At 34.3% G+C, this 16,463-nt stretch overlaps 3 protein-coding genes across 5 annotated transcripts in view; 1 reads left to right on the top strand and 2 right to left on the bottom strand.

The window, feature by feature from the left end:
- Nucleotides 1–42: 42 nt before the first annotated feature.
- On the top strand, nucleotides 43–7,051 carry ergic2 (ERGIC and golgi 2). Its single transcript, XM_051100063.1, has 14 exons — nucleotides 43–208; nucleotides 459–636; nucleotides 1,366–1,474; nucleotides 2,465–2,511; nucleotides 2,595–2,662; nucleotides 2,740–2,780; nucleotides 3,130–3,231; nucleotides 3,344–3,439; nucleotides 4,115–4,170; nucleotides 4,367–4,465; nucleotides 5,007–5,104; nucleotides 5,286–5,448; nucleotides 5,528–5,607; nucleotides 5,684–7,051. The coding sequence occupies exons 2-14, from the start codon at nucleotides 531–533 to the stop codon at nucleotides 5,747–5,749; spliced, it is 1,131 nt and encodes a 376-aa protein (XP_050956020.1). The 5' UTR covers nucleotides 43–208; nucleotides 459–530; the 3' UTR covers nucleotides 5,750–7,051.
- A 393-nt stretch (nucleotides 7,052–7,444) lies between these two features.
- On the bottom strand, nucleotides 7,445–8,521 carry si:ch211-127m7.2 (uncharacterized). Its single transcript, XM_051100064.1, has 3 exons — nucleotides 8,300–8,521; nucleotides 8,142–8,211; nucleotides 7,445–8,041 (listed from the first exon to the last, which is right to left on the bottom strand). The coding sequence occupies exons 1-3, from the start codon at nucleotides 8,431–8,433 to the stop codon at nucleotides 7,766–7,768; spliced, it is 480 nt and encodes a 159-aa protein (XP_050956021.1). The 5' UTR covers nucleotides 8,434–8,521; the 3' UTR covers nucleotides 7,445–7,765.
- A 2,152-nt stretch (nucleotides 8,522–10,673) lies between these two features.
- Nucleotides 10,674–16,463, bottom strand: part of magi2b (membrane associated guanylate kinase, WW and PDZ domain containing 2b) — a 131,970-nt gene continuing 126,180 nt past the window's right edge. For 2 of the 3 annotated variants that reach the window (XM_051100216.1, XM_051100218.1), the window contains one exon: nucleotides 10,674–15,473. In XM_051100216.1, coding sequence (XP_050956173.1) covers nucleotides 15,417–15,473 — 57 coding nt within the window. In that variant the 3' untranslated portion in view covers nucleotides 10,674–15,416. Of the gene's footprint in view, nucleotides 15,474–15,753; nucleotides 16,337–16,463 lie in introns of those variants that run through there. The other variant, XM_051100217.1, reaches the window with a different exon arrangement.

Here is a 16,463-nt window from a genome sequence, read left to right as displayed (position 1 = left end):
CGCTAGTATTCAGTCGCTTCTGTATTTTTCACTACATATCCCATAATCCACCAGACCGGAAGTGTGCGACTACAACACATCAGCGTCCGCTCTCTTCCGAGTCCTGTGCATTTCTCCCCGTTATTTCATTAAACCCTCATTGTTAAAGGAGATTCTTTATTTGAAAATTGCGGAAACCACAATGTCCCGTTTAAAATAGCATCTCAAGGTACGTAGAAAAGAAAGAAAGAAAATGTAGTGTTAGCAGTGGCTAACAGTAACCAACTGAGATAACTGAGCATTCACAGACAAATTATTAAAAACGTACTCTTTGGAAATGTTTATAATCACAGTAGGTCTACGACCTAACTTGTATGTGGTTAAGCATTTAGTATATTTAGCACTGAGCTAAAAACATAGACAGGCGATGTAACTACTGCTCACAAATGTATGTTCCTGTGCAACTCACCTTGATGTAGGCCTACCAACTGACATAAATGAAGAATCGCTGCCTAAATTCATGAGGAAGAAAACAGCCAGCTGCTGTGACGATGAGGAGGCTGAACAAAAAGAAAGCTTTGAACTTTGTGAAGGAGTTGGATGCTTTTCCCAAGGTTCCTGAGAGTTATGTGGAGACAACAGCCAGTGGAGGAACTGGTGAGATTTCATTTGCCATATGTGATCCTGGACCACAAAACCAAGCATAAGGGTCAATTTTTAAAAGATTGAGATTTATACATCATCTGAAAGCTGGATAAATACCTTTCCATTGGTGTATGGTTTGTTAGGACAATATTTGGCTGAGATACAACTATTTGAAAATGTTGCAATCTGAGGGTGCAGAAACATCTAAATATTAAGAAAATCTTAGAAGTTGTCCAAATTAAGTTTTTAGCAATGCATATTACTAATACTATTATATTTACGGTAGTAAATTTACAAAATATCTCTGTGGAACATGATCTTTACTTAATATCCTAATGATTTTTGGTATAAAAGAAATCATTTTGACCCATACAATGTATTACTGCCTATTGTTGCATATATACCCATGCTACTTATGACTGGTTTTGAGGTCCAGGGTCACATATTTCACAAAACTGAGGTAAATAAATACATAAATACTATATAGATATACATAGTGGAAAATATATATTTATAATAAAATATAAAAGCATTAATAAATAACAATATCTTAGTGATACTAAAATAACACCATACAAATAACTCTTACACACACACACACACACACACACACACACACATATATATATTTATAGATAATACTTCACATTTTCCTTCTGACTCTAATGAAATATTACAGCTGTGATATTGAATTGAAAAAACATAAATCAAATTATATTGTGTTGTTTTTTTCTTCCTCAGTGTCTGTGTTGGCCTTCACAGCCATGGCACTCTTGGCCTTCTTTGAGTTCTTTGTATATCGAGACACATGGATGAATTACGAGTATAAAGTGGATAAGGATTTTACTAGGTGAACTCTCATAATGTAACAGTGAATTGTTTAGTTATTATATATACACTACCAGTCAAATGTTTGAACAGTAAGATTTTTAATCATTTTTAAGTAGTCTCTTCTGCTCACCAAGTCTGCATTTATTTGATCCAAAGTACAGCAAAAACTGCAAAATTTTTAAATTTTATTACTTGGCCTATTTAAAATAACAGTTTTCTATTTAATTATATATTTTTAAAATGTGATCAAAGCTACATTTTCAGCATCATTACTCCAGTCTTCAGTGTCACATTCAGAAATCATTCTAATATACTGATTTGCTGTTCGAGAAACATTTTTTATTAATATTGTTAACAATATTAAAAACTGTTGAGTATTTTTTCAGGATTCTTTGATGAATAGAAAGATCCAAAGATCAGCATTTATCTGAAATAAAAAGGTTTTGTAACATACACTATACCGTTTAAAAGCTTGGAGTTTTTTTTTTTTTTGGAAAGAAATTATAGAAATTAATACTTTTATTTAGAAAGGATGCTTAAAATTGATCAAAAGTGATGATAAAGTAATTCATAATGTTACAAAAGATTTCTATTTTAGATAAATGCTGTTCTTCTGAACTTTCTATTTATCAAAGAAACCTGAAAAAATTCAACTCCGCTGTTTCAACATAAGATTAATAATATTTTTTTGAGCAACAAATCAGAATATTTGAATGATTTCTGAAGGATCATGTGACTGCAGTAATGAAGCTAAAATTTCAGCTTTGAAATCACAGGAATAAATTAGATTTTAAAATATTTAGAAATAAAAAAAGTAGTAGTTGAATAGTCCAAATTTTTACTGTTTTTGCTGTACTTTCTATCAAATAAATGCAGGCTTGGTGAGCAGAAGAAACTTCTTTTACAAACCGTAAAAATCTTACTGTTCAAAAACTTTTGACTGGTAGCGCAATATGTTTTTTTGTGCAATTAAAAACTAACATTTTGTTATTATTTCTTTATCTGGCAGCAAACTACGAATTAATATTGATATCACAGTTGCCATGAGGTGCCAATGTAAGTCTTAATCTTAATTAATACTATGTTGTGTGACTTGTCATAAATTGTCATTAATCTTGTGGATTTAATTTTTTTTTCAGTTGTTGGAGCAGATGTGTTGGATCTAGCTGAGACAATGGTGGCATCTGACGGCCTGCAGTATGAACCAGTGAGTAGCTGAATGTTACTTATTTGCTAGAACCTTGTTAAAGTGGTGCCATAACATATTTTACAAATCTTTTTCAGGTTATTTTTGACCTTTCTCCTCAGCAGAGGCTCTGGCACAGGTAAATTACATTCATTTCATTTCATTTTCATGTGTGTCTATATATATATATATATATATATATATACACATATATATACATATGTATACATATATACATATGTATACATATGTATACATATATATATATATATATATACATATGTATATATGTATATATATATATATATATATATATATATATATATATATATATATATATATATATATGTATGTATATGTATGTATATGTGTATGAAAATGAAATTAAATGAATATAATTATCATTTTTAATAATATTTAAATAGCGATAATATATAAAGATGTGGTTATTAAAAGAAAAATCCTAACTGTCAAATTGTGTCTCTCAGAACACTTTTGCTCATTCAGAACCGTCTGCGTGAGGAACATTCACTCCAGGATGTTTTGTTTAAGAATGTCATGAAAGGTGCCCCCACTGCACTCCCACCCAGGTCAGAACACATGACACCTGTATGGGAACCTTTACACCACATATCAAACAAGAATCATGCAAATATGACAGTCATTTCTAATGGAGTTTGTTGTTTTCTATTCACTCTGTAGGGAAGATGATCCCACTCAGCCTCTAAACGCCTGCCGGATACACGGACATCTTTATGTTAATAAAGTAGCAGGAAATTTCCACATCACTGTTGGCAAGTATGTCTCCTTTCATCTTGTTTTTGCATCTTATCTCCATTGAAAGTTGTTTTTAAAGAGAGAGTTCACCCAAAAATGAATATTCTGTCATTAATTACTCATGTTGTTTCAAACCTGTAAGACCTTCGTCGATCTTCAGAACACAAATTAAGATAGTTTTGATGAAATCCAAGAGCTTTCTGAGACCCAGAGAGGTAGTAAGGACATGGTTAAAATAGTCCATGTGCCATCATCGTGCTACTGTCATGAACGTACGTTGAAGGCTGACACAGAAGAAAAGAAATTGTTGAATAAAATCGTTAATAAAATGTTTTTGTTAACTTTGTGCACAAAAAAGATTCTCGTTGCTTTATAAAATTACATTTGAACCACTGACGTCACATGGACTATTTTAACAATGTCCTTACTACCGTTTTGGGCCTTGAACGTGTCAGTTGCGTTGCTGTCTATGCAGGGTCAGAAAGCTCTCGGATTTCATCAAAAATATCTTAATTTGTGTTCTGAAGACGAACTAAGGTCTTACACGTTTGGAACGACATGAGGGTGAGTAATTAAATACTTTTAAGTACTGCAGAACTACTTTTCGAACTCAAATGTGTCACTTGGGAAGTCTGTTTGATTTCTGATTGACTTTATATCATCTTTATATATTTTCTTATTTCATGTTCATTTCAGGGCCATCCCACACCCTCGAGGTCATGCTCATCTAGCAGCCCTGGTCAGCCATGAGAGTAAGCTGAAGAGCTTCTCACACCTAGCATAGCAGCTGATTCTTTAGATATTATCTGAATGACTAATTCTATGCAAAACGTATCTAGTCCTTTTGAAACCAGACCAGAAGGCAACATCTGTTCCACTTAAAAAAGCAAATGGTGCCTTAAATTTTATGTCTAACAGGTCAGTTTGCTAACAAGTTTTGTGTTTCAGCATACAACTTCTCCCATCGGATAGACCATCTGTCTTTTGGAGAGGAAATCCCTGGCATATTAAATCCATTGGATGGCACAGAAAAAGTGTCTGCAGATCGTAAGAAATCAAAACGTTTATAGATATTTAAGTGTGTGTGCTTTAACATTTTTTAATTCAAACTTCTTTCAGATTTTCTTATCAGAATGCACATTAATATACTAAGATCCAGAAGTTTGAGAGCATTTTTGGATTTCTCTAATTTTATATAGTATTTTTTTTTAAAATTACAGATTATCAGCATAAATATATATTTATACTGATAATACAATTCATACATAAAAATTTATAAATAATATAAAAATTTTGCTATATAAATACAATTGTATTAAATTCTATCATTAGATCAGAAAGCATTTTACTGATTAAGTTATTTATATTAAAAATTATATTATCAGCATAAATATATATTCATGCTAGTAATACAATTAAAATGTACAAATATATAAATAATACATAAAACTTAAATACATAAAAATCAGTTCAATTATTTTTGTAAATTATTGGTCCATTTTGGCATTTTTCGAATTCAATATCATTTTTCCCTCTCAAGTAGCAAAACGGTCCATTTCTGATGAGCCTGACTTTTTGTTTTTGCTAGACAATCAAATGTTCCAGTACTTTATCACCGTTGTGCCCACAAAACTGCAGACGTACAAGGTGTCAGCGGACACACACCAATATTCAGTCACTGAGCGGGTACAGACAGCTTTAAATATATATTCATAACCATCTGTTGTTTAAATTAAAGTTATATTTAAAACTACCACCATTTGCTACATTTTACAAAGTTCTGTTTTATCTTGTGTAAAGTACATTCTGTATGCATGACTGCCTAAATATGATCACTGATGGCGCATTTGGACTCTGGCTCCTTTAGGAGCGAGTGATAAACCACGCAGCGGGGAGTCATGGGGTTTCTGGGATCTTTATGAAGTATGACATCAGCTCTCTGATGGTGAAGGTGACTGAGCAGCACATGCCCTTGTGGCAGTTCCTCGTGCGGCTCTGTGGCATCATAGGAGGCATTTTCTCTACAACAGGTAAATGGACAGAATATTTGCTAACCAAAAAAAACATAATTTTTTGAAATGATTCAATGATTGTGATTCGCTTCTGCAGGCATGTTACACAGTCTGGTTGGCTTCTGCGTAGACGTGGTGTGCTGTCGTTTTAAACTGGGCGTTTATAAGCCGAAGAGTGTAAGTAGTAGCTGCTGGTTTTTGTGCTTCATTTTGGAACTGTTATGGAACTAAGCACTGGCATTTTTGTCTTTAGATGAGTGTTTTTGACGGCCACATGAACAGCTTGACGCCTCTTCTTTCCGAGAACGCTGAACACTAACTGGGCTCTTCTCCTTACAACATTTAAAGCTCATTTCAGTCACATTTCAATCCGAATCACAACTGTAAGTTTCAGGATTCTGTTAATACATGATATTGATGTTGGTTGTCATTTGTGGTACTGTAAAGCACTGACACAACTGTTAAACAAGCTTAAATTCATAAATAAGTAGACTGGAACATTCCCAGAAAATCTTGTTTGGTGCAAAAATGATTTAAGTGAATTTAAAGGGACAGTTCACCCAAAAATACAAATTCTGTCATTGATTAGTCACCATCGTGACCTAAGACCTATTACGATATTCCTGATGAAATCCAAGAGCTTTCTGACCCTGCATAAACAGCAACACAACTGACACGTTCAAGACCCAGAAAGGTAGTAAGGACATCATTAAAATATTCCATGTGCGCTTCGAAGACACGGAAGAGAAGAAATTGAATAAAGTCATTATTTTTGTTTTCTTTGCGAACCCAGTACCTTTTGACAGCTTTAGTTCTGAAGATGAACAAAGGTCTTATGAGTTAGAAACAACATGAGGGTGAGAAATTAATGACAGAATTTTCATTTTTGGGTGAGTTATTCTTTTAAATGAAAGGACAGCTTTTAAAAATTTGCAGTTGTTCTAGAAAAAGATTCTCACATTAAAGCCTGTCAGTTATTATTATTACACTCATAAAGACATCTTTTATTTTTCTAAACACAGGTATTTTAATGATAACTTTGGAGGGAATACTCCCTTTTTAAAAAGCGCAGCTCTAAATCTGAATATCAGACAATTTAACTTAAAAGATAAAGCAGCACCAGGAGGCTTTTAGACACGACCCATCACGACAGTATTAGGATCTGGTTGGGATGTTTTGCGATTGTCCCCATCCAGATCTGAGATCTCCACCTCAGGAAGGACTGTTCTATTGATTGTTTAGCAATTTTGATAATATTAATAAATGACACTTGAGGGTTTATTAAAATGCAGTCTCGATTGTATTGGTTGAATGGCTAAATGGAAGTAGTGTGGAATAATTCATTTAAAGCATATTGAATATTCTTTGATGGAAGTCATTTCCCATTATTTTTGCATGATTACAAATCACATTGCTGATGCATATTTTCTTGTGCCAAAGCCATTAAGATAAATTAAGGTCCCTCTAATAGTTCCTTTTTAAAAGTCACATCCTGTTGATGTATTTTGGTTAATTTATGAATTTTATGAACATGATGCTTTCCAGGTTCGGGATGTTTTATTCGCCTGTTATTGTGTTTGTCTCTTGAGAGTTCAAATAAAGAGTTTCTTATGCACCTGCACACCCATGATCTGTTTTTAAGCATCACCACATGTCTGTCCTTGTCTCCTGGACCTCTGACAATTTGTCCTTACTCTAAACTCTTACATTGGACGGCTCTTGAAGTACCAATCACTTAAAACCTGCGGTGTTTTTTTTTTATTATTAAAATGAATAAATATACAATTTGTTCGTACATGTCACTGAACATTCTAATTTGTTCTTTGTTGGCGTTTCTTCACTCAAAGGACTTAAGAAAGTGCAAGTGTGCGAATGACAATTAGAGCAGCTGGTTTAGAAAACAAATCAGAAATCACCTTTATTCAGGCATCAACCAGATTAACTAGATTTTCATTCCCTGAAGAAATGAAAACAAAAAAGATAATTCACCAAAAGCAATTTACTTACCCTCATGTCGTTCCAAACCTAAATTACCTTTTTGTTCTGAGGAGCACAAAAGAGAAATTTTTAATAAAATTCATTTTCCAGACAATAACAGTTTCTAGTTCATTACAATTCAAGCTTTAAAAAGGATTAAAGGCACTTTTTAGTCTGTTTTGAAGGTTGAAACTGCAGTTTCCTGGCATTCGCTGTAACTGCATGGAAAAGAGCGATCGGGACATTCTTCAAAACATCTCCTTTTGTGCTCCACAGAAGAAAAAATAAATAGGAACGTTTGCAACAACATGAGGGTGACTAAAACTAAAACTAAATTCTGAGCACTGTAAAACTGAAATTATGAGAAAAAAATCTCTCGAACAAGCTTGAGAGCCTCATCATCCACACCAAGCTTCTCAGAAGCTCCTGAACCGCCAGAAGGTGGTTTCAGATGGCAGTCTGGTTTTGTGCTGGTACCTTCTTCCATGCAGTTTCCATATGGCACAGTCTCTAGCTGTGCAATGTTTGAAACATATGTCCTGTCTTGCACATCTAAGTCGGACATGTCTTCTTCATCTGTCTCCGGAATTATCCTTACCTCCTCTGGGGCTTGCGTTGCATCTTTAGCACATTGCTACGATTCATGAGAGAAAAAATAATAAGTCTGTATCATACGGCGTAAATAACAGTTTTAAAAGATGACAAGTGATTTATGAAAATGGAAATCAGTTTACCTCATCATCCTTCAAAAAGCTGAGTACTGTTTCCACGAGCTCCCGCTCGTTCATCCAATACGTGACGACACTGAAAACAACATTGTTCGGCTTAAACATTTTTTCTCATAAAAACATCCGTTAACGTTATTAACGATAGTTTCTAAAGCAGTTTCTACCTTTCGAGCCGCTTTTTCGATGTCCATTTTGTGTTTTCACAACGCGTTTTCTTCTTCACCGCTTCTTTGTGTTTACTGCTTTGAACGTTAGATTTCACCATCCACGGAGGAAGGTTTCTGTGCTTTTCAGACATTATTATGTAGTTTAGGGTTCGTTTGAATCGAATATTCCATAAAGAATATTGTTTGTAACCTCTTCATTGAATGTTTTTCACATATTGACTGTAACATAATACGCCATCGTGTGGTGTGGAAGACAACACGGAGAGGAGACCGGGGCTAGTTGTCACGTTTTACTTCAGTAAAATATTCATAGTGTTACATACATACAAGTCTCAGCTTCAAATAAAAGAAATAAACGATTAAAAATGTGCTAAACAACTGTATACCTGTTTTGTGTGACAACTTGCATCAACATGACATGAAGAAACTATCTATTATTCTATCTATTATTCTATTGTTTGTTCTGTCATTCATTCTATCATTCTTTCTGTTGTTCTATTATTCTATCGTTCTTTCTATCTTTCTATCATTCTGTCTATTGTTCATTCTATTATTTTATCTATTATTCTATTCTACTATCTATCTATCGTTCTATTATTCTGTTGTTCTGTCATTCAATCATTCTTTCTATCTATCTATCTATCTATCTAACATTCTATCTGTTGTTCTATTGTTTGTTGTCATTCTATCTATCTATCTCTCTATCTATCCATCTATCGTTCTATCATTTGTTCTATCGTTTTTTCTAACTATATCTATCTATCTATCGTTCTATTATTCTGTTGTTCTGTCATTCATTCTATCATTTGTTCTATCATTCTTTCTATCTATCTATTATTCTAACATCCTATCTGTTGTTCTGTTTGTCATTTTATCTATCTATCCATTTATCCATCATCTATCGTTCTATCCCTTGTTCTGTCATTCGTTCTATCGTTCTTTCTATCTATCGTTCTATTACTCTAACATTCTATTATCATCTATCTACTATCTATTTATTGTTCTGTCTAACTATCTGCCTATCGTTCTATTATTCTATTGTTTGTTCTGTCGTTCGTTCTATCTATATCTATCTATCTATCTATCTATCATTTTATTTATTCTATTATACTATTGTTCTATCTATCTATCTATCATCTATCTATCTATCTATCTATTATTCTAACATTCTATCTATTATTCTATCTATTGTTTGTTCTGTCATTCATTCTATTATACTATCTTTCTATCATTCTATCGTTTGTTCTGTCATTCATTCTAACATTCTATCTATTGTTGTATTATTCTATCATTCTGTCATTCTGTCTATCTATTGTTCATTCTATTATTTTATCTATTATTCTATTCTACTATCTATCTATCTATATATCTATCGTTCTTTCTATCTATCGTTCTATTATTCTGTTGTTCTGTCATTCATTCTATCATTCTATCTATCTATCTATTATTCTAACATCCTATCTGTTGTTCTATTGTTTGTTGTCATTCTATCTATCTATCTATCTATCTATCTATCTATCTATCTATCTATCTATCCATTTATCTATCTATGTCTATCTATTATTCTAACATTCTATCTATTATTCTATTGTTTGTTCTGTCTTCATTCTATTATACTATCTTTTTATCATTCTATCGTTTGTTCTGTCATTCATTCTAACATTCTATCTATTGTTCTATTCTATCGTTCTTTCTATCATTCTGTCTATCTATTGTTCATTCTATTATTTTATCTATTATTCTATTCTACTATCTATCTATATATCTATCGTTCTATCTATCATTCGTTCTATCGTTCTTTCTAACTATATCTATCTATCGTTCTATCATTTGTTCTATCGTTCTTTCTATCTATCTTTCTATTATTCTGTTGTTCTGTCATTCATTCTATCATTCTTTCTATCTATCTATCTATCTATCTATCCATCCATTTATCCATCATCTAACTATCGTTCTATACCTTGTTCTGTCATTCATTCTATCGTTCTTTCTATCTATCTATCTATCTATCTATCTATCTATCTATCTATCTATCTATCGTTCTATTACTCTAACATTCTATTATTCTATCTATTGTTCTGTCTATCTATCTGTCGATCGTTCTATTATTCTATTGTTTGTTCTGTCGTTCGTTCTATCTATATCTATCTATCTATCTATCATTCTAACATTTGTTCTATCGTTCTTTCTTTCTATCTATCATGTTCTGTCATTCGTTCTATCTACCTATCGATCTGTCGTTCTGTCATTCCATCTATCGTTCTATTATTTGTTCTGTCATTCGTTCTATCGTTCTTTCTATCTATCACAATAAATAAATGCTCACACTCTGAGCACCAGACGTGAGTATAATGAGAGATATAAAACGAACTTTAGACCTTGTCAAGAGTTTATTTAACAGTATATCAGAATATCATACAGGTAAACAAGATTTTAGCAAAATTTATTATATCCGTACTGTTGCATTTCATAAAAATATTTGATCACTTAGTCTTTGAAACTATCAATAATACATTAAACCATATTTATAGGAGTACAGCTGTACAAGGTAAATACACATCTAACACTAGACAGTAATATTGATCTGAATGGGCCCCGGCACGTGCCATCTTTAACAGATTCAATATTTTCCTCAATAATATAAAATGTTTTTTTTTTCTTTGTCTTATTTTCACAGCAGGCAGGATACAGCTTCAAACAGTAAAAGCTATGAGCTGTGCAATAAATGCATCCACATTTTCCTTCACCGTTTCTCGCTGTCTGTCTCTCCATGTAAACAGCAGTTTAATCTAGCACACTGCACCCAATGATGGCGATCAATGGAGACTACGAATATTGTGTGCTAGCTACAAAACCATTAAGGAGATATGAACAGGGAGTGTTTTATTGTGGCACAGATTACTAATATACACATCTTGTTTCAACTGCAAAAAAAAAAAAAAAAAAAAAAAATTAAGGAATCTTTATTTTTCATTTTCTAGCAAAAAATCTAAACACCCTTTTTTCACACCACACTGTAAAAAAAATAGTTGTTTCAACTTAAAATAATGTTAAGCTGCCTTAAAATTTTTAGTTCAGTCAACTAAAATATTCCAGTTCCATATTAAGTAACTTAAAATTTCAAGTTGATTAAACTAAAAATTTTAAGTCAGCGGGGTAACAAATGATATTAAGTTGAAACATTTTTTTAAAAGAATATTTCTTACAGTGCATTAGCAAACAGTTTTTTCTTAATTAAAGCATAATCATCCCAAATTTAGTGATGTTTATGCAAAAAAAAATGTAAAGGTAAAAAAAAAAAAAAATCTGAGATTTTTTTTTTTTTTTTTTTTTTTGCAGTGTTATGAAGTAGGAATGTGATAAGCTTGTATTGATATGCAATTTTTTTACTGCAGCTCCCGACGCAGTTTTAGGATATTCTGTGGTTCACAAAACCGCTTGAAAATCTGGAATTACATTCCACATACCTCCAGAACAATTGAATTGGCACAGTTATCAGCCTGTGATCAGAATGACAGGTGCAGAGCAGCATAAGACAATTTCACAATTAAATGAATACAAAAAGAGGCAAAACACTGCATGGCATCAAACCCTCGCTCCACACTGTGAGATTTAATCACTGTAAATGTTTCTGTTGATCACTATCACCATATAAAATCCATTAACACTGTCTTCTCCATCTAATGAAAAGGTCAGAATGACAGAGGTTGTTTGCCGTAACAAACACAAAATCTTCTCCTACCGCTGTCCACATGTGCCAGATCAGAAGTTTTGATCTTTATACATTGATTTTACTAACAAAACATTTTCACGACATCAGAAAAAAATTGGCAAAGTTTGTCACCGTTAAATCAAAGGTGAAAACAAAAGCTCAGCTCTTAAGATATTTCTATTTTTTATGTAAAATGCATATTTCATACTGCTCTTTGTCCTGCCAGTAAGGCACTCTGCCCCATACAACTGGGTCCCACCCATTCATGCTAGAGAGACCCTGATCATGCCCCCATCATTTAAAAACATCCTTTTTTTTCTCATGTTTTCTCCCACCTGAACCTTAACCGTGTCTTAACCAAGCGTGACATGATAAAACATCAAGTGATAAAGCAAAAAATAAAGTTCTGGCCAATACCGATAAGCCGATAAATAAAAAATAGAACACTAAACAGTCATGATTTAAAATGCTACAAGTGAATTTGGGCATCACAACATTATAATATGCAGTATGAAAAATGAACATTCATTGTGAGACTTGCTGAAGAATACATTTAACAGTGTTATTAAATTTTAATTTTTAAAAATTAACTTTAAGTGAGTGTTCAATGGCGGCAAATTAAATCTAAACATAAAAACCGGCGAATTTAGCATTTTTAATATCACAATTAATATGCACAATTAAATATCCAATATAGACCAATAGCGATATCGGCCGATAGCCGGTATACCAAAATATCATGCACATCTAGCCACAATTGTAACAAGCGGCAAGAAATTTGGTCAATTTTCTAGGTAGATCCACCTATAATTACCTATAATTGTATTTATCCCCACGTATTATCATCGTATTGGTCCAAATCCCACATTTTTTTTAAAGGATTTGTTTTTGTCATTTTTTGCCTTTACTGTGATAGGAATAGGTATAGAGTTGACAGGAAGTGAAGTGGAAGAAAGCAAGAGGGATAGGATCGGGAAAGGTCCACAAGCCGGGATTCGAACTCGGGACACCCGTAGCGCAACGGCGCTGTATGCAACATGCTGCCCACAAGGCTAACAGTGCCTACACCAAATTCCAAATTTATCTGTATTTAGCCCCACCCACTGTCATCATATTGGTCCAAATCTCTTATTGGCCCTAACCCCACATTTATCTGTATGTAGCCCCACCCATTTTCTTCATATTGGTCCAAATTAAAATTTATCTGTATGTAGCCCCGCCCATTATCATCATACTGGTCCGAATCTAAAAATAAATCTATGGTCCAAATTAATCCGTAAGTAGCCCCACCCACTGTCATTTCATTGGTCCAAAAATAAATGTATCTCTAAGTAGTCTGCCCATTGTCATATTATTGGTCCAAATCCAAATTAATATTTACATTAATCTCTACGTAGTCAAGCCCATAGTCATCATATTGGTCCAAATCCCAATTTTATTTTTGTGTAGCCCTTTCCATTGTTATCTTATTGGACCAAATCCCAAATTTATCAGTATGTAGCCCCGCCCATTCTCTTCGTATTGGTCCAAATACCAAATTCATCTGTATGTAGCCCCGCCCATTGTCATCATACTGGTCCAAATCTAAAATTAATCTATGGTCCAAATTTATCCACAAGTTGCCCCACCCATTGTCATTTCATTGGTCTAAAAACAAATTTATCTGCATGTAGCCCACCAATTGTCATCTTATTGGTCCAAATCCAAATGAATCTCTACATAGTCCAGCCTATAGTTATCATATTCGTCCAAATCTTAAGTTTATTTTTGTGTAGCCCTTCCCATTGTTATCTTATTGGACCAAATCACAAATTTATCTGTATGTAGCCCCACCCATTGCCATCATACTGGTACAAATTCCAAATTCATCTGTATGTAGCCCCGTCCATTCTCTTAATATTGGTCCAAATCCCAAATTTATTAGTATGTAGCCCTGCCCATTGTCATCTCATTGGTTCAAATACAAATGTATCTATACGTAGCCGTGCCATTGTCATCTCACTGGTCAAAAAACAAATTTATCTGTATGTAGCCCCACCTATTGTCATCTCAGTGGTCCGAATACAAATGTATCAATAGTTAGCATATTGGCCCAAATCCCAAATTTATCTGTATGTATCTTATTGGTCCAAAATCCAAATTGCTGTGTACTACATATCAAATAAGTTCTGACTTGATGTGATTTTGTTGCATCGTGCAACGTTTTCACATTTGGAGCAAATAGGGAAATTATTTGTCATGTCACACTTGGTTAAGACACAGTGAAAGACTACATGTCTCCTGGTCTCAGACCAAACTGTCCTGAAAAACCATCTTTTTTAATTAGCTCTGCTAATTAGTTTCCATGAACTCCGGAGCCATCAGAGACATGGGAATGAAGCTTGTGAGGTGTAAGATGGCACCCCATATCCACAGTGGTGGCGCACAGTACAGGGCCAGTGAGGCCGGATTGACACACTGAGGCTTTGAAAACATCCGCGGTCCTTCGTCGGTTGTTCGCGATGTAAGCAATCGTTTGGCTGGGTGTGGAATTCATCGACTAAACCATACTAATATAACATATCGTCTTGGGATCTAAAGGGATACGTCCATGCGGCAGATTTGGCGATTGATATGCATTTACCTCCCATAATTCAGGCCGAATGATTCGGCGTGATACTTACCCTTATATCTCCATCATGGCGGTCTCCCTTTGTATTAACTGTCAGTGTTTCACAATGTCTATGGTGACTTTTTTTCCATCAGACATATAACGAAACGCAATACTGAAACGTTGAAGTTCTCAACTCAGAAGTTTGTGTGTTTCTTCGGAAATCTCTTTTCATGCTACACATATATTTGCGATATTTGACCCCTGGTATCGCTAGGGGCTTGGTATGAACATCTTGAAATTATACAAAAAATAAACAACCTCTACATGATAAACAAATAAAGAGAGCTCGGGTCCACCGGACGGAAGAACGAGGCGTTGAAAGTTCGGCTCGTTCCTCTGCGAGAAGTTTCCGCTCTGGATCCAGAATTAAACAGCGAGAGGGTGAGCCACACGTCTTTGGCTGCCGTTCATCTGGATTGTCCGGAAAAACGAAAAACAAACTTGGATCAGACACTATATGAAAAGCAAGTTGGATGCGACAATCCATTTGAGGTTGATGTGTCTCCATCTGTTCTTAATATTTTCGACTTTTATGATCCATCTCCTCCGTTTCTTAGGCTGTTCAAAGCACAGCTCTTACAGGTGGACCTGCCACCCTTTGTTCTGCGGGCGAAGCCCCACAAAACTGACCATGAGGGGTGCTGTGATTGGTCCAGACTGTCACAGAATGCCACTGAAAGTCCAGGGTTTGAGGCTGGATGAAATGACGGGTGACGGCGAAGGGCGAGTGTCACGCTAGCGGGGTGAGACTACTTCCGACAAGGCAGGGGCGGCTGGAGAGACAGCACTCCGGGAGGCGGCACTGTCTACCAGGAAACACAAAGAACCTGTGAATCACCCGTTACACCTGACTGCACAGCAAGGTTACTGCCAGTGGACACAACACAAGTCAAACAGTGTTGGGAAGCAATGAACTTTTTAGTAGCATTTTCAGTAACAACTTTTTAGGGTAAATGATAACGTAATTATACTTTTCCTCATCTGTAATTTTGCGAAGCCTGTGAATTCGTTCTAGTGAATTGGTTTATTAGATGGTTTGCATACAGTTGAGGTCAAAAGTTTACATACACCTTGCAGAATCTACAAAATGTTAATTATTTTACCAAAATAAGAGGGATTGTACAAAATGCATATTATTTTTTTATTTAGTACTGACATGAATAAGATATTTCACATAAAAGACATTCACATACAGTCCACAAGAGAAATAGATGAATTTATACAAATTACCTCTTTCAAAAATTTACATACGCTTGATTCTTAATACTGTGTTGTTATCTAAATGATCCACAGCTGTTTTTTTTTTTTTTTTTTTGGTGATAGTTGTTCATGAGCCTCTTGTTTGTCATTAACAGTTAAAGTGCCTGCTATTCTTCAGAAAAATCCTTCAGGTCCCACAAATTCTTATATTATTCAGCATTTTTGTGTATTTGAACCCTTTCCAACAATGACTGTGTGATTTCGAAATCCATCTTTTGACACTGAGGACAACTGAGAGACTCATATGCAACTATTACAGAAGGTTCAAACACTGACGCTTCAGAAGGAAACACAATGCATTAAGAGCCAGGGGGTGAAAACTTTTGGAATTTGAAGATCAGGGTAAATTGAACTTCTTTTGTCTTCTGGGAAACATGTAAGTATCTTCTGTAGCTTCTGAAGGGCAATACTAAATGAAAAAAAAAAAGATATTTAGGCAAAATAAGAAAAATGTACACATCTTCATTTTGTTCAAAAGTTTTCACCCCCCGGCTCTTGAAGCATTGTGTTTCCCTCTGGAGCATCAGTAAGCATTT

Source organism: Labeo rohita, chromosome 25, assembly GCF_022985175.1.
Source record: "Labeo rohita strain BAU-BD-2019 chromosome 25, IGBB_LRoh.1.0, whole genome shotgun sequence".
NCBI lineage: Eukaryota > Metazoa > Chordata > Actinopteri > Cypriniformes > Cyprinidae > Labeo > Labeo rohita.
The sequence above is the reverse complement of the archived record's forward strand: the minus strand, read 5'-3'. Positions and strand labels throughout refer to the sequence as shown.

Excerpts from the sequence above, each read along its gene's own strand:
- ergic2 (XM_051100063.1), top strand. The coding sequence starts at position 531 with ATGAGGAGGCTGAACAAAAAGAAAGCTTTGAACTTTGTGAAGGAGTTG. Across the intron at positions 3,440-4,114 it reads TTCCACATCACTGTTGGCAA|GGCCATCCCACACCCTCGAG; the intron begins GTATGTCTCCTT and ends TGTTCATTTCAG. Across the intron at positions 4,466-5,006 it reads AGAAAAAGTGTCTGCAGATC|ACAATCAAATGTTCCAGTAC; the intron begins GTAAGAAATCAA and ends TGTTTTTGCTAG.
- si:ch211-127m7.2 (XM_051100064.1), bottom strand. The coding sequence starts at position 8,433 with ATGTCTGAAAAGCACAGAAACCTTCCTCCGTGGATGGTGAAATCTAAC. Across the intron at positions 8,212-8,299 it reads TCGAAAAAGCGGCTCGAAAG|TGTCGTCACGTATTGGATGA; the intron begins GTAGAAACTGCT and ends TGTTGTTTTCAG. Across the intron at positions 8,042-8,141 it reads GCTTTTTGAAGGATGATGAG|CAATGTGCTAAAGATGCAAC; the intron begins GTAAACTGATTT and ends CATGAATCGTAG.